The sequence below is a fragment of the Pipistrellus hanaki genome (genome assembly GCF_964339955.1).
Source record: "Pipistrellus hanaki genome assembly, chromosome: 4".
Classification (NCBI taxonomy): Eukaryota; Metazoa; Chordata; class Mammalia; order Chiroptera; family Vespertilionidae; genus Pipistrellus; species Pipistrellus hanaki.
The window spans coordinates 28,692,251-28,714,613 of NC_140506.1; the positions used below are offsets into that span (position 1 = coordinate 28,692,251).

Below are 22,363 nucleotides of genomic sequence, written 5' to 3' on the forward strand. Positions count from 1 at the left end.
GGCTGTTTAAAAAGGCAGTTTTTGAGCCTAACCAACCTTCAAAAGACAATAAAAAGATTTGAGTTTGCTTATTGTAAAGCACAACAGATTAGTCTTATTTAAAATAGGAGATAGTGTCTCTAGAAGGTCCCCTTATATTTAAATGTGCTTCTTTATTCTATAATGGCTTCATTCTGATCAGTAATCAAGGTATGTGAAAAATCAGCACACCAAAAAAGTATAATTATACTGGTGATATAATCCAGTACTCATTTTACTGATAGGGAAGCTAAGGGCCAGAAAAGAGACTAAAACTCAGCAATTACTAAGGTTTAGCCTAAGCTGAATGAATACATCTTTAAATTTTCCTGTAAGACTAGAAATAGTACAAGTGAATTTTGCAAAGTAATTTTTTATATTTAAACCTACCCAAGTATAATATTTATATATACCAAAAGTGGCTTGATACAGCTATTTAAAAAATTTTTGGATATGAATTAAACATTCTTTACTTCCTCAGACTTGAAAGCTGGTATTCTTATTAATAAGTAATAAAAATACATGATCATTATATAGGTATGCTTAATATCATTTTGAAGTCATATTTCAAAAAAAAATCTGTTTAGGTACACAAATGAACTTCCTTTTTGAAACACTTCTGTTAGGTATAAAGAATGAAGATATTTTTATTTCTTTACATAAATAAAATAACCAACTATTATATATAATTCTTTATTAAAGGACATTAACAATATTATATTGATAATGATTTAGACATAGTAACTAAGATATGGTTATTACATCTATTGAAATTATCAACCTTACATTTTAAATAGATTATAGTTAAGCATCACGTATATAAGAGTGCTGGAAATTTTAATTATCCAAAAATTATAGGAGAAATTCTGAGAGCCAGTTCTTGTGGGAAAATTACTGGTTGAGTTTTGTTTTGAAATTGATGGGCAGGTATCTTAAATGAAGTTCTGATTTCTAAAAACCTCTGGAAATTTTGTTAAAACTTTTATCTCCACAAGAAAAAAACATACAATCTTATAGTTTATTTTACATTCCAGTTGAGCATCCTTATTTTACAGGTAAGGGATCATTCCCAGAAATAATATGTCTGGCACCACATGGTCCAGGAGCAGACTTAAGCTTACTCAGAACTCTGTAACTGTGATGTTACAGGATAAGTAAAGTGGTAAGTAGGGAGTGATAGAAATTGTATAGGATAAACAGAGAAAGAAACAAAATTAAAATATAAGAACATTGTTTTACTGTACATATGAATAATAAGAAGAAATGATATGGGGAATATGTGACTCAGTTAAGCATACTTAACTTTTACCTGAGGGATAAAGGACTAAAGAGCTGAAGGCCTAAAGAGGTCTTCACAGTAATATATAACACAGAAAACAGAAGAGTAACATCTTTATACAATAACCTCTTAGAAATAAGTTTTAAAGTTGTGCGTATCTACGGCTCTTGAAAATTATCATGTATAGACTGGACCCTGCCCTGTATTAGATATAAAATAAACAGAAAAAAAACCTTGGGAACTTAAATTGACTTAACTACCTTAGAAATTTGAACTAATTACTAGTAACAGCATTAAATCAAAAATAGTCAAGCACAGTGTCCCAATCTTCTCAAATTTTTAAAAATATATAATTCAAGTTTCTTGAGTTTGAAAATTCTGTTTTCCAGATACCTAAGAAAAATGGATACCTTCTGCATTGAATCCATGTAACAATCTGAAAAAAGAAGCCAAAGTAAGATGGTATTGAAAAACTAATCTGTAGCACAAAACAAACAGTGCATATAGTTCCCATGTTATGAATTCTAAAACATGAACACATCAGCAAACCTATGAAGCCCACCCACTCTGAACACTAGTCATAAAAGAAACATTCGCCAACTAAATGTATAAGAGAGTGATTAAAACCCTTCTTTTTAATACCTCTTTTTGTCATAGCCTGCATGTCTTAAATTATGAATTTGATTAAAAGTATCATAGACCTCTGTTATCCCAGACCTAAGAGCTCATTAGCAATTGTTTCAACATGGTAAGTGAAAAAGAAGACTGGAAGAAATTTGGTGAAAATGAAAGAAATATTTCTATTTAGAATGGATGTTATTTTTAGGATGGGTTAAAATGTCTGAAAAAGGAAGCTAGGTATTTATGAGCAATATCTTAACTCCTAGGACTAACACTGAATAAAGACTCAGTAGTACTCCTAACCTGCCAATATAAAATGTAAACCTTACTTGTCTTAGTTATATAGAACTATATTTCCAGCTTAGAAAAGTCAAACCAATGACTTTTGTAACCAAAAGTTTTGTACCCTTGTTCTTTTATTGAACCCCTAATGCTTTAAAAATAATTTAGCTAATGATGCAAAAACTTCTATATTATGTGATGGTTTATGAGGAAATCAAAGTGTCAGTGATTAAAAACTGAATACAGGTTAATAATTACCTGGGGAACTGAAGACTTATTCTAAAATCAAAGTGTCAGTGATTAAAAACAGTGAATACAGGTTAATAATTACCTGGGGAACTGAAGACTTATTCTATTTTCATGAGACTTGTAAAATTCAAGGAAAATAAATTTTGGTGTACATTGCCCAGATAATTACAAAACAAGTAACCATATTACTAAAGCAATTATAAATGATAACCAGATATGATTATAACAAACTATTTCATGCTTACGGTCTATTTAACAATCGCTATGCCAATAAAGAAAAAAGTAAGACCCTTAGTCAGTTTGGCTCAGTGGAAAGAGTGTTGGACTGGGGACTGAAAGTTCTTGGGTTTGATTCCAGTCAAGAGCACATGCCTGGTTGCGGGCTCGATCCCCAGTAGGTGGTGTGCAGGAGGCAGCCAATCAATGGTTCTCATCATTGATGTTTCTCTCTCCCTCTCCCTCTCTGAAATCAATTTAAAAAATATTTCCATAAAAAAGAAAAAAGTGAGATCCAACTACATGTCTTAGGATTCTTCTGCCCACAATAGATTATGAATAAGGAGACAGAGGAGGAAGTTAAAGGGGAGGACCATACACATCCCAACACACATTGACACAGGCAATCTCCAGGCTAGGACTGTTATTTACTACTGTTCTTAAAATGTTCATTCTGCTGCAGCTAACTAGCCTCCATTTTCTACACCAAATACCATTCTATGCCTTGGAAGTGCTATGCAATAACTCCCAGGTAGCACCTTAAACCACTTAAAAGCCTTTAAATCTCTCATCTTAAGGTGTGACAGTCAAGAAATGTAAACACTTAGGAAAAGAAAAATGTAATTACCTGATGAAGTCATCTATGTCCATGGAACGGGCCCGCTTGTCACTAAAACCTGTGCTGGTTAGGATTTGCTGTATTTTATCTGCTATGCTGAAATCTTCTGGTATTATCTATCAAGATTTAGAATAAATGAACAACATATCTTTAATGAAGTCACCTTGACTCTCTTTCTTTTTAGTTCAGTAAGTCATAAAATAGTTACCACCTGTCCATTACTTGCACCTCTCCAAGTGATTGATCTTTAGCACATACCAAATACTCGGAAGTCCTCAAATAAATGAATGGATCAAGAATTTTGTCCTCGCCCTAGCCGGCTTGGCTCAGTGAATAGAGCGTTGGCCTGCGGACTGAAGGGTCATGGGTTTGATTCTGATTAAGGGCACGTGCCTGGATTGCCGGCTTGATCTCCAGTGTGGGGTGTGCAAGAGGCAGCTGATCAATGATTCTCATCATTGATGTTTCTATCTCTCCCTCTCTCTATGAAATCAATAATAAAATACATTAAAAAAATATTGTCCTCATTTTTAAAATCCTTAAAAATCAGTTTCAGCTTTTCATAACAAAATAATTAGAGCTAAAACTAAATTATAAAGCAATTGTTACTCCTTTTAACGAACTATAGAAATGATCCCTGAAAGTATAGTCTTCAATTGTTACTCCTTTTAAAACAACTCACATTTTTCCTGGCACCAATGTCATTTTCCTAACAATTTTTCTCTAAAAAGATGGCCTCTCCGCCGGGACCGGTTTGGCTCAGTGGATAGAGCGTCGGCCTGCGGACTGAAAGGTCCCGGGTTCGATTCCGGTCAAGGGCATGTACCTGGGTTGCGGGCACATCCCCAGTGGGGGGTGTGCAAGAGGCAGCTGGTCGATGTTTCTCTCTCATCGACGTTTCTAACTCTCTGTCCCTCTCAATTCCTCTCTGTGTAAAATCAATAAAATATATATTAAAAAAAAAAAAAAAGGAGATGGCCTCTCCAACCCTTGAGGAATATTAAATATATCAAACTTTACATTTTTCATCCAAAGATTTTCTTAATCTAGCTTAATATTTTCTTAAGCAGTGTTTAATGTTTTTGTTTATAAAAGAAAATGGAAGTAGCAATGTAATATATTAAGCCATAGGAGTCCAAAAATTAGAACGGAAATTTGCTTTTTTCTGTCTGCTCTAATTAATTTATTAGAAAGAACTAATAAATAGTCATTATATATGGATATTAAGAGGCCTGGTGCACAAATTTTTGCATGGGTGGGGTTCAGCCAGCCTGCCCCTACCAAGGCTGATTGAGGCCGGCCAGTGGGGGAGAAGGGCTGGGAGGTTGGCCAGCCAGCCCCACCCCCCTCAGGCTGATTGGACAGCCACACTGTGCATCATAGAGACCGGTTGTTCCAGTTGATTGGCTTTTATATATATAGATGTTTATGTGCTCACAGACACAAAACTGATTAAAGAAAATGTTGCAGTGATAATGATTAAGAGGCATGAGGCTTACAACCAGAAATCTGCTATTCGGTCTACTTTAATCTAGGTATTGACATTTTAAATTTATAGTTGCTATATGAGCAACAGACAAGAAAGGATTGTCATAATTATTTTAAGCTGAGCAAACTGCACATGCCTACACCTTTGAGGAAATAACTCAGTTGAATCTATGGCTGAAACAGCTATCAGCAGTTAAAGAAGACAGAGTGGAATAACTGAGGTTTCTCAGATCTGTTCCACAGAATATACATGAGCACTGACCTGTTAAAGTTGTGCTAGTTATACATTTCTTATGATCTTTTAAGGATTTTATGGAATGTATGAAATTAAAGAATCTTGATAGAAAGGAATAAGAGAGGGAAATTTTAAAATACAAACAAATTTAAATCAAACATTTTCTGCTTACAGTATTATGGACTGAACAGTGAATTCTGTAGTTTTTTTCCAATAACTGCTGTACTGCACTTGACCTGTAGCATAAATGACATTAGTATTATTATTCCAAAATTAGAGATTATCAATTTCCTTTTATTATCAGATAAAAATCTGTTTCCTATGGTGAAATTAAACTAAAAGGGTATTAATATTTAAAACTTAAGAAACAAGCACAAACTAGTTATATTTAAAAAGTAAAGTCCTAATAAACATCTCCAATTCTTAATACGTCAAGCACTAAGCCTGTTTTATCTTCCTTCCCTTTTTAGTCACGGATGACTGACATGGCGTATAACGTGTTAATGAAATTCCAGACTCCACAAAACCTCACCTAAAAAAAAAAAATCTAACCGGGCTGGTGTTGCTCAGTGGTTGAGCATCAAGCTGTGAACCAGGAGGTCATAGTTCAACTCCCACACTCAGGGCACATGCCAGGGGCCTTGGGCTTGATCCCCAGTAGGGGGGTGTGCAGGAGGCAGCCAATCAATGATTCTCTCACTGATATTTCTCTCCCTCTCTAAAATGAATAAAAATATATTAAATATATGTATATATCTAAAATTAAACTTTACACAAAATGCTATTACATTTTTCCAAGTAAATAAAAAACAATGAATCTTACAAAAATGGTGAAGGGGTACCTCATCACTATTTTTCCAAGGAAAATGTAGGCCGATCTGTAGTCAGTTTTTGTTTTGTTTTTTTCCTGTTTTTCCAATAAACCTGATCTAATTCCCAACTCTAGGAACTTCATTAAATTCTGCCTCCCAAAGTACAAAGTCAGTTAAAAGGTAAAGTGTGTCTGGGACATGGGCAGTCATGCTTAGGATATATATGTTCAGGAAAAGGACAAAATTCTAGCAGCCCAATGTCTGGAGCATTGGTCCTTTATTCATTATAAATTAATAAAATACTTACTTAAAAGCAGCAGACAGTGTCTTGTTTTTCCTAACAAACGTGATCCTTACTAGTCCATCCCATTCCTGAAAGAGATGAATATTTTCTTACAAAATGTCAAACTTCTTTTCTAGGCCTGTTAAGTATTATTGTGTCTCCTAACATATAAACCTGGAACAAACCTTCTGGAGTTGATGAAAATGTTCTATATCTTGATGTGGCTGACACATGCCAAAGTAAGATATATACTTTTTTTTTTTTTTTTTTTTTTACTTTTGTACACCTCACTGAATATTTTAACCTCACTGAATATTTTTAACCTCAATTACAAAAAAATACATTCTTCCACATTTTGGCACCTAAAGTGTCATATGCCACCTGTCATTTTCAAAAAACATGATTCACAAATACATGCAAAAAATGAAACTAGACCACCAACTTACACCATACACAAAAATAAACTCAAAATGTGTAAAGGATTTAAACGTACGACAGGAAACCATAAAAATCTTAGAGGAATCCACAGGTGGCAGAATCTCAGACATATGCCGAAAGCAATATCTTCACCAATACTCCTAGGGCAATGGAAACTAAAGAGAAAATAAACTAATGGAACTACTTCAAAACAAAAAGTTTCTGCACAGCAAAAGAAACCAATAAAAAAAAAGAAAGCCCACTGTATGGGAGAATATATTTGCAAATGTTATCTCTGATAAGGGTTTAATCTCCAACATTTACAGGGAACTCATACAACTTAACAAAAGGAAGATAAACAACCCAGTCAAAAACAGGCAATGGACCTAAAAAGGTGCTTTTTTTTTTTTTTAAAATATATATTTTATTGATTTTTTATAGAGAGGAAGGGAGAGGGATAGAGAGCTAGAAATGTCGATGAGAAACATCGACCAGCTGCCTCTTGCACACCCCCTACTGGGAATGTGCCCGCAACCCAGGTACATGCCCTTGACCGGAATTGAACCTGGGACCCTTCAGTCCGCAGGCCGACGCTCTATCCACTGAGCCAAACCGGTTTCGGCAAAAGGTGCTTTTCAAAAGAGGACATTAAGAAGGCCAAGGGAGCCGAAACCGGTTTAGCTCAGTGGATAGAGCATAGGTCTGCGGACTGAAAGGTCCCAGGTTTGATTCTGGTTAAGGGCATGTACATTGGTTGTGGCCACATCCCCCGTAGGGGGTGTGCAGGAGGCAGCTGATCAATGTCTCTCATTTCTAGCTCTCTATCCCTCTCCCTTCCTCTCTGTAAAAAATCAATAAAATATGTATTAAAAAATTTTAAAAAAAGGCCAAGAGACATATGAAAATTTGCTCAAAGTCACCAATTATCCTAAAGATGCATATCAAAATGACAATGCCGTACTGTCTCACACATGTCAGACTGGCTATCATCAACAAATGACAAGTGCTGGCGAGGATGCGGAGAAAAAGGAACCTTCATGCACTGCTGGTGGGAATGCAGACTGGTGCAGCCACTGTGGAGAACAGTATGGAGTTTCCTCTAAACACTAAAAAATAGAATTGACTGGTTTGGCTAAGTGAATAGAGTGTCGGCCTGTGGACTGAAAGGTCCCAGGTTCGATTCCAGTCAAGGGCATGTACTTGGGTTGTAGGCACATCCCCAATAGGGGGTGTGCAGGAGGCAGCTGATTGATAGTTCTCTTACATTGATGTTTCTAACTCTATCCCTCTCCCTTTCTGTAAAAAAATCAATAAAATATATTTAATAAAAATAAAAAATAAAAATGGAACTGACATTTGACCCAGTGATCCCACTTCTAGGAACATATCCCAAGAAACTAGAAACACCAATCGGAAAGGACATATCCACCCCTATGTTCACAGAAGCACAATGTACTATAGCTGAGATTTGGAAGCAACCTAAGTGCCCATCAGCAGATGAGTGGATTAAAAAACTGGTACTTCTACACAATAGAATACTAGCTGCTATAAAAAGGAAGGAACTCCTATCATTTGCAATAGCATGGATGGACCTGGAGAGCATTAAGGTAAGTGAAGAGAAAGAAATATCACAAGATCTCACGCATTTGTGGTACATAATGAACATAAACTGATGAACAAAAACAGATCTAGAGGCAGAGAAGCATCGATCAGACTGTTAAACCTCAGAGCGAAGGCAGGGGAGGGTGGGGTAAGGGGGAGAAATCAACCAAAGAACTTGTATGCATGCATGTAAGCCTAACCAATGGACACAGACACCAGGGGGGTGAGGGCATGAGAAAGGGATGGGGGGCAATGGGGGGATAAGGACACATATGTAATACCTTAATCAATAAAGAAAATAAAAAAAAAAAACATGATTCAAACAAGCATAATTTAGAATATATCCTATGCAAAACATCTAAGCCTCCTTTGAAGGAGTAATTGACAAGCCATTCCATTTACCACCAGTTATTGACTAGACAAGCATGTTCTTATCCAAAGTGATTGCAGTAAGGTTTTATATCAAGTGATCTGGTTTCCTTCCCTTTTTAAATAAAAAAATAAGAGTTTTAATTAAAAAGTATTTCTCATAATATTATTCTAACAACTATTTTCACCTCATCTTGTTTTCCAAGTCTTATTCAAAAAGAAATGTTTTCTGTACCTATAATCCTCAACCAAATGCAATGGAATTCTAATCTTTTGACATTTTGCAAACATTTTCCACGTGCTTGTGTGGTCTTCACAACTATCTTGAGTCAAATTATTCCATCTACTCCATCACAGGATGCATCATAATTAACACTTTACTGTTAGGACATTTAGGTTGACTCAGTATCTCCCAGCTTGGACATTTTCCTACATCACTGAATGACCTAGTATTTAACCTCACCTGAAAATTGATAGGTGGTGGTGGATTCTTAGGTTCTATTCTTACAACACTGGATTCCACCTTGGGTGGTGGTCTGAAGTTATTCTTTCCAACCTGTTAATCAGAAACTGTTTTAGTAACCATCTCAAAAATAACTAAATTAGTAATCAAATATGCTCTCCTTACAGAAGGCACAGCTAGATGCCAGAGAATGAGTTAAGTGACATCACTTACTTTCATTAAATGGTCCACACGGGCTAGCAGCTGTGTGTTAATTGAGAGTCTGCAGTATAACTTATCTCCAGGTTTTGCAACCAGTCGGAGAGCAAATTCTCTTTGAAACATAAGTATAGCACATCTGAAAAGACAACAAAAAGGAATAAGGAAAATGGTCACTTTCAACTATTAATATATTTGAACTTCAACAGATTTTCTTGAATGGGAAACAGAGCAAAGCAACACCGGCAGTTCATGACTATTAGTCCAGCTGGTTAGAAGATAGGTGAACACTCAGCCTTTATTATCGCGAAATGACCCAGTTGGCATTTTTTTTAAAAAATATATATTTTACTGATTTTTTACAGAGAGTAAGGGAGGATAGAGAGCTAGAAATATTGATGAGAGAGACATCGATCAGCTGCCTCCTGCACACCCCCTACTGGGAATGTGCCCGCAACCAAGGTATATGCCCTTGACCGGAATCGAATCTGGGACCTTTCAGTCCGAAGGCCGATGCTTTATCCACTGAACAAAACTGGTTTCGGCCCCAGTAGGCTTTTTCACTTTATAATGGTTATATCTCTCACCCTTTGCCAATGTAAGCCCTCAATGATCAAATGAAAAAGTATTTCAGATCAGCACCAATCTATCTCATCCCTTCTAGGAAAGTAAAACCCAAACAAACAAAATTTACTCAGTAGATAAATTCTATCCATGGGGTGCAGACACTCTGTGGAAGAGCTGAGGCGGGTTGGGAAATCAGTGTTCTGATTTAGCAGATTAAGAAATGAAGATCACCCCCCACCCCCCCCTTCTAATTCAGCCAGCAATGACAGGCTTTTGGAGGCTCGCATAGAAAATGATCATCTTCAAAATTAGGTTTTGACTCAAACTTTTTTGACTGTAAGTCACATTAAGAAATATGTTTGACATTGCCACCCAGGCCATAAATATCTGTATGTATATGTCCTTATGTAACTTAAGCAAAAGTTTTGTAAAACTATAATCACCTGGGCCACATGAACTTAAGACCCTTTAATATATTCTATTCCATATCATTAAAAAAATTGAAAAGATAATCATGACCCACTGAATTTATTTTATAACCACTAAGGGGGTTTTGGCTTACAGTTTGAAAATGATTGATTTAGATTGTCCTAGAAACACCTTAAGAAGCCACTGCATAGATGTGTAGACATGTATCCTATCCTACATAATCCCAATTTTTCTAGTTGTTTGGCAGTCACTTTGGTGTTGGTTACAAACCTGAAAAAAGGTCGATGCAGCAACAACTTGAAGACAAAAGGAGAAGAGATCTATAAAAGAATTAACTAGTTATTTCTGGGAAAGACACACCAGAGAAACATTTAATATAATGTTCCCAACAATCTGAAAGCATACCTGGTAAGGCAAATTTGCTACACAAGCGTCAAAGAATGGCAAATCTGTTTTCAACACATCACCCACCATTACTTGAAGTTTGCTGGCCAGAGGTCTGATAATAAAAACAAAATAACAAAACTTATAAAAGAATATTGTTTTATGAGATTGAAATGCACTTTAATTCCATTATGAATACTCACGTGCCCTGCACCCTTTTGTGCAGTTCAGCTACTAGCCTTGGGTCAAGTTCACAGGCAATTACCTAAATTAAAAAATAATAATTATGGAATATAAAGCTTTTCTTATCTCAATAGTAACTCTTACATGATTTACATGAACTAAATTTCTTTTTCCCAATTCTGTTACCAATATTCTTTCAACTGCTCACTACCATTTCAAACAATGGAAAACACCGCTCAGAAAGGTGGTCAGCTAAAGGACTACCCTACTAATTGACAGAATTATCATGCACATCTGGCTCCATGTTTGTAACTAAAGAGGATGAAAAAAATACACAAAAAGTCTGTGTAGTAAATGTTCCAGACAGACACACAAAAAAACAACTGCTCCTAGAATGAGTGTATCATTTCTTTCACTTATTAAGTTCAGTGTACACAGCATAGATAATTTCTGAATGTAAAGGGATACCAGGTAATTTTAATTCACTATCAGCTGAGGTTTAATGACTTCCAGGAAGACCACGTCTGCGGACTAGATGTATGTGGTGCTTAGTCTATTTGACTTTCAGTTCCTTTCTCCAGCTTTCCCTGTGCCCTGTAGAGTGGTGCCGTTCCCCCACTTGCCCTTGATTTCTAGTTGGGACTAGTCAATGAAAGGAACCAGCGTTGTAGGGCACAAGGTCAGAGGCCGAGTATTTCCTAATGCGCACCCATGCCTTTCAGGTGTTCTGGCAATGGCTGTGTTCCACTATCAGTGGCCCCTCTTCAATGACTCAATAACACAGTTCCCTCCTTTTGTCCCTTGAGTCCTTTCAACTGTTACCTGCTGTCGCTGGTCCCTGGGTCTTTCACGAATGCTTACTGGTTCCCTTAAACCCCATTCCCACACATTTTGTAAACAGTCTCTTCACTAAAGTCTCTTCAAATAAGTGCCTTAAAATGTGCTACCTACTTCCACCTGAGGACAGAACAATTGTTCCATTTCATTGGGAACTGGGTCAGCCGAGAGAGAAAGAAGACACTAGCAGTGGCCAGGTGGTACCCCGAAGTCAGGGGCCTGTGCTTCAGCTCTTTAGGTTCCAAAGTCCTAGGTTCCAATAACTTCCTTACTTTGTTTCCCTGAGCCCAGAGGTGATAGCTGCTTTTTGCAATTATTATCCTTAGGTTCCCTCAATGTTCTCATTTTATTCTTTTAGTCCTGTAACAACCATGCAACCAATTCCCTGTACTAATTTCCCTGTATTGAATGTGGTTTCTGTTTTCCTGACTGATACAGCCCACATTTTCTTTTGACCCCTTTAAAAGAATTAAGATATAGTGGACATATAACATTATATTAGTTTTAGGTATACAACATAATATGTATAGATTCCAAGATAAGTCTAGTTAACAATTTTTTGTTTATTTTATGATTAAAACTTTTGAGATCTACTTTCTTAGCAACTTTCAAATACGCAGTACAGTATTGTTAACTATAATCACCATGCTGTCCGTTACATTTCCAGGACTTATTTTATAACTGGAAGCTTGTTCCTTTTGACCACCTGTACCCATTCACCCATATTTTCTTAGATAAAATTTCTAGCAAAGGATTAAGAGTTACTGTTAAAATAATAGCAATTAATTAAAGTGTTTATATTTATAAACCACCTGAGCTTACTCGTATAGTCATTTCTGATCCCAGACATGAAATCCTTTTACCTTTTTTGCCTTTTCTAGTAACTTAACAGTCATATTGCCAGTTCCAGGTCCAACTTCCAGCACCACATCAGTTGGTCTTAAGGCAGCCTGCGAGCAAACACAACCACTTTAGCTTTCCTGACCACATAATTTACACCAGAATATCCTTGCTAAAAAGCACTCGGTTAAGATCTTTTATTCTAACTCAATTTTTAGCAATTTCTTCATGATATACATGCTTAACAAAATTATCTAACATTTGGTGAAAGTGGAAATCTGACACTTTTCCTAACTTGGGACAATAGTGAGGAGTCAGAAATCCAGAATAGCAGTTCTTTCTAGGATTGACATTTTGCTTTCTACCTCGGAAATGATTTCAATAGCATCTTGTTACCAACTCTGTTATCAACAAATTCAAACTGGAAAGGACTATGTATAATGATTTTGCCAGAGAACTATAGTGTGCTGTACCAGGATTTCTCAATTCTCAACACATGTAAGTTTTCAGGGATGCAGGAGTACCCAGAAATTGCACGCGGTAGTAGATGTTTGTATGCACACAGCTGCGGTATTCTGGACCCATAGCTATTATCAGATGCTCAAAGGAATCCAGGAGCCAAAAATATTAAAAAGCTAGACCCACCCTCATTTTGCAAGTAACAAGTCAAGATGAGGTCCTTTAATTATGCAATGCTCTTTCTACTGCTCCAGGATGCTCCCTTTGTGGCCATGAAAGTAATTTGCACCTCCTACATTTCATGTCCTAGCCTCCCCAAACATCTGAAACAGTAGAGGACATCAATAACACATACAGGACTACTCCAAAGACTTTACATGTGGAACTGCATTGTAGCATAGAAGTTTCTCGGGGGGAACAAACTTCCTAAGATCTCTGTTTAGACATATCATTAGGCTCTGAAGTAAATAAAAACGAACAGTCATGGGTGGTGCCTAGAAAAAGTGATTGGGGAATAATAATAATTTGGAATTGAATAAATGTCCAGCTATGAGTAAATCTATACAAATCTATACAAAGAAAATGATTCGGAACCAGTAGAAATCCAGCTCGACAGAATTAAGCAAATCATGGCAAAGACAGCTTATGAAAACTAGAATATTCTTCAGTTCATTCAGCAAGTCTTTACAGAGAATTTACTTTGTGCCACACAACTTCTGTGCGCTCCAATACTCCTAGTAATAATTACTTAATAACTCCCTTTCCTTTTCCACACCCACCTTATCGATAATGCTGTTAACAATAAGAGGATTTTTCAAAATGTGCTGCCCAATCCCCGTGTTGAACATGAGTCCTGAAAGAAAACATGAAACAGCCTTCATTTTCCAACTATTAGGTATTAGACCGAAGCAGAGAAGAAAGCACCTGCGAAGGTGGACGGAAGAGCCCGGCCTGGCGCGCTCGGTCCATCCCCTCTGCCGGGAAGGAGCCAGAGTCAGCGCGCAGGGCCTGTGGCCCGAGCCCCGGCATCCCAGCACCTGCGCGCCCCGGAGCAAGGACCGGAGATCTCACTGCCCGGCCCCAATCTCGGTCCACGCCCCGGGCCCAGCTCCCTCCGAAGACCCAACCCGACCCGACCCGACCCCAGCTCCCGCGGCGTGGACCCACCTCCCGCGCTCTTCAGCTCCCGGCCCTGTTGCCGCTCGCGGCGGCGGCCGCTCGCCCCAGACTTGATCTTGGGCATTTTTGCCGGCTGCGGGCACACAGGCCCCGGAAGTCAGCAGGGACCAGAGCCCGGTACCTAGGCACGCACCACGTGGGAACCGCCGGCCGCACCACCGCACCACTCCCAGCCCCCTTGGGTGGGAGGGGAGAGGCGAGGGCCCGCCCCCCAGGAAGAGGGCCGGCCTTGGAGCCCAGGGGCCGCCGGGCATTGTAGTCATGAACTAGAGGAAAGCCTCACCTTGGAAGACTACAGATCCCAGAAGACACCGCGCTACCCAGTCTGAAAGTTTGGGTTGGCTAGTTGTGGTCTGGGCGTGGCCTGCCGCCCCAAGGAGCGCTGTTGGTTCAATAGGTTTTGGTGTGGTGCTCAGGATATTGTGGAGATGTACATTCTATGATGCGATTAGGCCTGGCGGATGCTTTGCAGAAGCCGGGTTCTGGGACTGTTGATGTCAAAGAAGGTTTCTTTCTATCACCATACCTCACACCTGATTCCCAGAACAGGTTAGGGTGGGAAACTCAGGATCTTGGGTTGAGGAATTTGCCCCTCTGGGGGAGTGATTTCTCTACTTGCCTTTGGAAAGCAATCCTCTAAAGTAGAATGTAGTAAGTGTCTAGTTTAAGGTGACCAGACATCCCGCCTTTGGCGGGACAGTCTCGATTTTTAACAGTTTGTCCCGCGTCCTGACCCAGGAGAACTGGGCTTCCTTTTTAATCTTTCCATCCTTGTTGTTATTCTGGAATAGAGCGCCCCAGTAAACCCAGTCCTATGATTTCTATGGTTACAGATCACGCCGAGTCCTGGCCCTCCGCGCTCTCCCTACTGCGCAAGCGCACACTGCCCATTCAGCCAACCGGCGCCTTTGGTTTCGAAGAGACAGCCCCGCCCCTTCCTTCCCTCCGCTGTCCAATCGCCTCCTCGGTTGGCCTCCTCCACGCGCCGTGGGAGTGTGACGCAGTATTCGGGCGTCCACATCGCGTGGAGCTGCGACGCCGAACATGGCGCGTTCCTAGAAGCGGCTTTCGGCATCAGTAGGCGGCGGCGAGGGGACTGGAAGGCGTGGAGCGCCGGACCAACCGACGCCGCTTCGTGCTGGGGAGTGAAAGCGGGAGAGCCGGGCTGCTCCGGACCGAACCCACCGGTGAGGCTCCCGCCTGCGATCTCCAGGACGCAGGAGTGGAAGGGAGGAGTGGGCAGGGCAGCGGAGACTCAAGAGACCCGGGAGGGAGGACCGTGGGGCGGAGGGGTAGCAGTGGCGCTGCGAGGGCCTGCGGGCTTGGCGCTTTGCGTAATCCGAGGAAGCCGTGGGAGCTGAGCTCGGGCTCTGCCAGTCGGGCCGGAGCGGGAAGGCTGGCCCTGGGTGCCAAGAGAGGAGAGCGTAGGGTGCCCAAATTGTGGCTGCGGTTGCGGGCCAGGGTGGTTGGTGCATTTGCCCTTGAGGGATGGAGACCGTGATCATCTTTAGTATAAAACCACTACTGCTAATTGCAATGCTGGGAAAGCTGTAATGAAACGTTAGAGCCTTGCTAGCCTTGAATGAACAAGTGAAGGAAGTTTACACGTTTTCTGCGAGGACCTGCTTGCTGAGGTATGGCCGCCAGTGCTCGCTCAAGCCCAGCGATTTGATTTCTGCAGCTTTATATTTGGGGGTCTTGGTGATTCAGCAAATCCTTTTGAGGTTCATTGCATTTATTTGTTTTTTTATGACATGGTGATTGAGGGAAGTATTATTTCAAAATGACTTGACCAAATAGCTAGGACTGGTAAATTGTTTGCTAGTGCCAAGATTGCTGTTGGACATGTTTTCTCCCCACCCCAGTTTAAAGGAGCTCAGCTATAGTGCGGTCAAGTCCTTGAAATTTGGTTATTCTTCACAAGGGAATAAGGAAGAGCGTTTTACAGCCATACTGTTTTGCTTTTCTTTTTCTTGTATAAGGGAGGTCACTCCATTTTCATATTTCAAACCTCTGTTTAGTACAGAGGTTTCAAATTAAGGACAGAGTGACTACAATATAAGATATTCATTGCATGATGTCTTTTCTTACATCTTTAGTCACTGAGGAAGATTTCTGTGAAATTACAATGAAAATCTCTCCTTATTGGTTGTGATAGGATCCCCAACCTAGCACAGGGAATAATAGAAACAGTTTAATTATAGCAATGCATTGTGGCAATATGTTATAGCTCCAGGGCAGCTGGACTGCCCTGTCCTAATTAGACTTCCTATAGCAGAAGAGAATTCTCACCCAAACCGAATTTAGTTATGGTAACACAATTAAAAGTTCTAAACAAATATGTGAAGATTGTTTTATAATTAATGTAAAAATCCATAGATTATGTGATACAGTGAGTGGGTTTGCATTCAGATTAAACCAGAATGCAAAAGAATGCTTGTAGGATGAGATGCTAGAGAGTCTTCCAGAGATAAATACATGTATTTTTCCATAAATAAAAATATTCATATTTTGGTAGCTAATGTTTGATTAGATAAATTTTAACCTTTGAGTTGTATGTATGTTTACTTCTGTGTGTGTGTGTGTGTGTGTGTGTGTGTGTGTGTGTATCTTTGGCTTCTCTTAATTTCTTGTTATTGCTGGCAGTATTATTCATTCCTTTCTTTTTTCTGTCTGCACCAAATGGGGATTGTTAATATTACGTGTTCAAAGGGAATAGCAAGACACACTTAGTGCAGGTGTGAGTCTGAAGTGTCTTTGTTTGGTTTTGTAGTATCAGGCTGATTACAGATAAGCTCACAATTACAAGCTTTGTAGAGTTTGAGCTGGATCAGTGTTCTTCACTCTTGCTACTCAAAAGTCTGGTATATGGCTTCACCTGAGAATTTGTTAGATATACACAATCCCGCCCTAGCCGGTTTGGCTCAGTGCATAGAGTGTCGGCCTGTGGACTGAAGGGGCCCAGGTTCAATTCCAGTCAAAGGCACATGACTGGGTTGCGGCTAAGACCCTGCTGGAGGCAGCTGATCAATGACTCATCATTGATGTTTCTCTCCTTCTCTTCCTTTCTCTCCGAAAGCAATAATATATGCACAATCTTAGCCTTAATCCCAGATCTACTAAATCAGAATCTGCATTTTTAACAAGTGCTCCACATGATATGACACACTAGTTTGGTAAAGAAGACTGAGGTCATGCACAAACCTGCATTAAAATTATAGCATCATTTATTTTGATTTGAGGTGATCTTTTGCTGATTATTGAGTCTCATGTATCTGGTTGAAAAAAACTAAGGCCTACCAAGGGTAAGTGACTTGCATAAGGTCACACATAACTAGATTTAAAACTCGGGTTCTGACTCATCCCAATGCTTTTTGTTTGACAGATTATTAAAACTGAACCAAAGCATTCATGAATGACAATTAGGTATTTGTATAAATCTCTTTCACGACCTGCGTGGAAAGAGTTCCAATTCAGGGTTCTGGTTCTGGAGAAGGGCTGCACACAAATGAAAAGACTTAAGACTTGAAGACATTCAATTTGGCCATATGGGGGGCCAGGCGGTAGTCCAACTGTAGTGGGAGAACTACTACCTGCTCTGGCCCTGCCATCCCCTTTTATTGAGGCTTTGGGGAAAACATAAACAGAAATTTACATGTAGCCCTTAGGCAGGAAATATCAGAAACTTACACAGGACAAACATGGTGGAGGCCTTCAGCTAACAATATCTCAACTAAAGGTTAGAGCAATTAAGGTTGTTGACCAGCCTTCCTGGCTTCCTGTCAACATCTCTTTTTTAGTGAAACTGATTTGTTTTCCAGCAGGTATTCGCTCAACAACAAACATTTATTGAGTAATGGGCAGGCAATCCAATAATCCTGTGTGTCTTTAGTAACTACTTTGGTTTCCTTTGGTGGTTATTAACCCTCCATCTCTCTTCCTTACTCTTTCCTGGATAATGTTGCTTTCTACCTCACAGAGGAAATGAAGACATTGGTGGGAACTTCGTTGCTTTTTTCGTGTTTCATCCTCAAACTGTCTATCTCTACCTGTCCATCTTTAATTGTGCTTTTAGTTTTTTCTCCTCAGTAACAGTGTTTCCTCAGTGATTCAGTTTGCTAGGACTGCCATAACAAAATACATTGGATTGGGGGACTTAAACAACAGGAATTTATTTTCTTACAATTTGGGAGCCTGGAAGTCTAAGATAAAGATTCCAATGGGATTGGTTTCCTGGCCCTCTGCTTGATTTACAGATGACAACCCTCTTTCTGCCTCTTCTCATGGTCATGCCTTTGTGTACTAGAACCTCTGGTATCCTTTACTTTAATGAGGATGATAGCCTAATTTTACCTTAATTCTTCAAAAATCTCATCTCTAATATTGATGAATATACTGGAATCTCCTCCATATCTATTTTGGGGGAACACAATCCATAAACCTTGGTTAATCCTTTTTTTTTTTTTTTTGCTGTGGATTGGCACTAATTTATCAGGATTTAAACACTCATCTTAAATTCTCACTCTAGATTCATCTTCAGTTTTATCTGTAGTTATTTCCTTAAGTTTCTTGATAGTTGTCTATATTCATTTTTTCCACCTCCTTCTTACTTTTTTCCTTCAATATATTGAAGACTGGAAATCCACTTTAGTCACTGAATTTATTGGGGATGATGGTCACCATTGATCTCTTTGTTTTGAAATGAACTGGAATCTTTTATATCATTTGACATTTTGACTAGCTGTCCTTATTTGAAAATGCTCTTAGGTTTCTGCAACACTGTGGTCTCCTTATTTTTCTCCTATGTCTTGACCATTCTTTCCTTGGCTTATTTTTCTGTCTTCTCTGTCTACTGGGATATTTGTTTCACTACTGCCTCTCCCCACTTTCCTTGAATGGTCTCATCCCAAATGACTTCAATTGCTATCTATATTTTGATGACTCCCCAATCTGTCGTTTTAGGACATACTGCTTTTCAACTCTGACATGTTGGTGTCTTAAGAAACTTAAACTCATATAAAAAATTATATATCTCAAACTTTCTGAAGTTGCTTTTCTTCTCCCTTCTGTGATCCTTAATGTACCACTCAGTTGGAGATGCCCAGAATCTTAATTTTTTGTTTTATTCCCCTATATATGCTACCCTTCCCCTGCTTAACTCTCTAATTATTATTTAAAAAAAATAATTTTATTGACTTTTTACAGAGAGGAAGGGAAAGGGATAGAAAGTTAGAAATATCAATGAGAGAGAAACATTGATCAGCTGCCTCCTGCACACTCCTACTGGGGATGTGCCCGCAACCAAAGTACATGTCCTTGACCGGAATTGAACCTGGGACCTTTCAGTCCACAGGCCAAGGTCTAGCCACTGAGCCAAATCAATCAGGGCAACTATCTATTTATCAAATCTTATTGTATCTCTTTCATCTTCCTTTTCCCTTTGGTTGCTATCTTGATTCAGATTATCATTATTATCTGCACTTTTGTATAACACCCTAAATAATTTCCTTGCTTCCAAGAATGTATAATATCCCTCTCCACCCTTCCTTTTTCTGTAGGCAGATTGTGCAGTTCTGCAGTCCAACTATGCAGAGTTTCAGATTAAAATTCAAACTACCAATCCTAGGAAATAAGAACCTTAGTGACTTGGGCTTTGCTTCCTTTTGCTTTCACCTTCTGTTGTTTTCTGCATCTTATTTTTCTGTCATGCTTAACTATTTACAATTCTAACTATTTACAGTTCTTCAGAAATGTTAAGATTCTTTTCAAAATAGAGACATTTACATGTTTGTCTACTAGAATATATACCTGACAGACACCCAACAGCTTATTATAGTGCTTAGTAGAGGCCCTGGGGGCTGGGCGGGCCTTGCCGCAAGCCTGCTGCCCTAGCGGGGCTAAGGGAACGGGGCGCTGCCATCTTGTGGCTGTGGGTGCTGCCCTCTTTGAGAGCGGGGCAGTCATTTAGCATATTCCCTCCTTATTGGCTGTGGGTGCAGCCATTCTTGGGATGGCGTGAGGGTCAATTAGCATACTCCCTCTTTATTAGATAGGATACTATATATTGTAATTGTCTTTTTTCCTCTTTAGATTTGACTACAAAGACTCTCTTATTTGTCTTTCAGAGTAATGCTTGGCCAGTAGAAGCTCTTTAATTGTTGAATGCAAGTTTGTGACTTATAGACTCTGGAGGTTAGAGTGGACTTGAAAAATGTGTGTGTGTGCCCTAGCCAGTTTGGCTCAGCGGATAGAGCTTTGGCCTGTGGACTGAAGGGTCCCGGGTTTGATTCCAGTCAAGGGCTTGTGCCCGAGCTCGATCCCCAGTAGGAGGAATGGGGGTTGTACAGGAGGCAACCGATCAATGATTCTCTCTTATCACTGATGTTTCTTTCTCCCTCTCCCTTTCTTTCTGAAATCAATAAAAACATAAGAAAAAAATTATGCATGTGCGTGTGTGCCCCCTTATTACCAGTTTATATCCTGAGTTCATTTTTGTGCCTTTATACAACTGGAAGCAGAGATTGGGATTTAATTGAACTCATTTATTTAACAAATACTTATTCATCACTTTAAAAATAATTTTAAAACGTGTTTTCATTGATTATTTTAGAGAGAGAGGAAGGAAGGGAGAGGTCACTAATCGTCATCTATCTTTTAAGCCAGATGAAGTTTATTTCCACACTGTTACATTTCATTGACTCCATATATTCTCCCCCTGTTCTTTGTTGGCATCACTGTCCTTTCCAGAGAATTCCCCAGTTGAGTACTGTATAGATACTGAATGTGATCATTTTGGGTTTCTGATGGATTCAGAGATCTTTTTGACAGTTTCTTTAGGAACCTGTTGTGGGAGAACATGGTAGGTTTGTGGGTGTTGGGGAGTCGATGGTGTGGTGAGGCCATTTCGTGTGATAGTAGGAAGAGCTGGGATCCCAGAGAGCTGGTTATGGGGCCTCACTCTGCCTCATGTACTACTCTGCTACACCACCTGGGAAGCGCTCCTGTAGCTGTACTTCCTGATAAAACTGATATTAGTCCACATGCCAGATTTGCTCTTACAGGTTTCTTTGGGATCTTTACAACATTTACTAAGATTTATTGATGTGGTGTTTTTAATAATCCATTATAGGTCTGTCATTCCTGAATTAAGTTCTTTTTGATGATGCACTTAATCTGCAGTTTAGGAACTGATTGCTGCTTAGAGCTTTTCTTGTAAGTTAATTAGTGCTTAGAAATGTTTCCAGCAGAAGTTTATGAAAGATGGTTTGTTTCTCAGACCTAACAGCCCTATTAACTGAGCCACTCATAATAGTGCTTCTGTGGGGGGAAATGTGCTCTGGGTTCCAACTGTTATTTTCGGAACTTATTTTTCACAGTTTGTTTTAATGATAAGAATATTTCTGCTTCCCACCTCAATCTTCCAGGATGAAACAAATCAGTTAATTAGCTGTCACATGGTTCCGTGTGAAGTACTAGATTGTTCAAAAATGGTATCACTGAGAAGAATTGACCTCCAGGCCAGTTGGCTTGAGGATCAGCTGTGTCTACGATGGGAAAACTTCTGTGCTAGATTCACACTTATGGGGCAAGACTTGCTTCAGTGGGGTTTTGGTGCTCACAGAATCTGCCCCTTGTGTGTGTCCCTATGGATCTGAGGAGTTGGAATCTGGATGGTCCTACTCTGACCCCTGGGTACACTGGCTCTTGGATCTCCAAGGAGGTGCAAATTTAGCCTCTGCCTGAGGCCACCCAGCAGGAGCTACAGAGATCTGCAGATTCCTCATCTTAGTTTGGGGTTTGGAGGTGTCCAGATGAGGCCCAGCTGTGAAGCAGTGCAAGTTGCTGGGGGCCTTCGGCCTTCTTTTGCAGGCTCTGGGGCTCTCTGACCCAGGTGTAGTTTGTTAGGTAATTTTAGGTTGCAAAAAGCCAGGCCATTCATATGCAAAAGCCACTGTGCACAGCTTGGGTGGGGCGTGGTCCCAGGGCAGAGTAAACAGCAATGGCTTCCCATCAGCCCTGCCTTAAGAGACTCCCAGGTCTCAGTGTTCTGCGATAATTGCTGCAAGCACCTCTGGTAGAAAGTTCCCCTCGAGTTCTGCCCACTACCAGACAGTCCAGTTTCTCCCCATATGAGTCTGGGTCCCCAGAGTCTGGCCTGGAACTGGAGTTCAGAGCAGTCTCCCTCCTGCTTGAAAAAGCCCACCACATACTCTGTTGCCAGCGCTCTCCATACCCCTGCACTTTACTTCCACACCTCCTCTGAGTCTCAGTGTGCTTTTCTCTTTCCTTCTAGCTGTAGAATTTCCACTCAGCCAATCTTAACTGTGGTTCTAG

At 39.8% G+C, this 22,363-nt stretch overlaps 2 protein-coding genes across 2 annotated transcripts in view; one reads left to right on the plus strand and one right to left on the minus strand.

The window, feature by feature from the left end:
* Positions 1-1,022: 1,022 nt before the first annotated feature.
* On the minus strand, positions 1,023-14,242 carry DIMT1 (DIM1 rRNA methyltransferase and ribosome maturation factor). Its single transcript, XM_084880631.1, has 12 exons — positions 14,018-14,242; positions 13,630-13,703; positions 12,415-12,501; positions 10,735-10,796; positions 10,553-10,646; positions 10,418-10,467; positions 9,167-9,290; positions 8,954-9,046; positions 6,127-6,191; positions 5,180-5,243; positions 3,294-3,400; positions 1,023-1,733 (listed from the first exon to the last, which is right to left on the minus strand). The coding sequence occupies exons 1-12, from the start codon at positions 14,091-14,093 to the stop codon at positions 1,691-1,693; spliced, it is 939 nt and encodes a 312-aa protein (XP_084736757.1). The 5' UTR covers positions 14,094-14,242; the 3' UTR covers positions 1,023-1,690.
* A 773-nt stretch (positions 14,243-15,015) lies between these two features.
* IPO11 (importin 11) overlaps positions 15,016-22,363 on the plus strand; it is an 88,090-nt gene continuing 80,742 nt past the window's right edge. The window contains exon 1 of the mRNA XM_084880784.1: positions 15,016-15,216. The gene's annotated coding sequence lies outside the window, so the exon portion shown is untranslated. The remainder of the gene's footprint in view (positions 15,217-22,363) is intronic.

Bases quoted from the DNA above. Each gene is read 5' to 3' on its own strand.
- DIMT1 (XM_084880631.1), bottom strand. From the start codon at position 14,093: ATGCCCAAGATCAAGTCTGGGGCGAGCGGCCGCCGCCGCGAGCGGCAA. The intron at 10,797-12,414 runs GTAAAAGGATTT...TTTTTAATTTAG, and splicing joins TACTAGAAAAGGCAAAAAAG to GTAATTGCCTGTGAACTTGA. The intron at 10,468-10,552 runs GTATGCTTTCAG...ATTCTTTTATAG, and splicing joins TAGCAAATTTGCCTTACCAG to ATCTCTTCTCCTTTTGTCTT.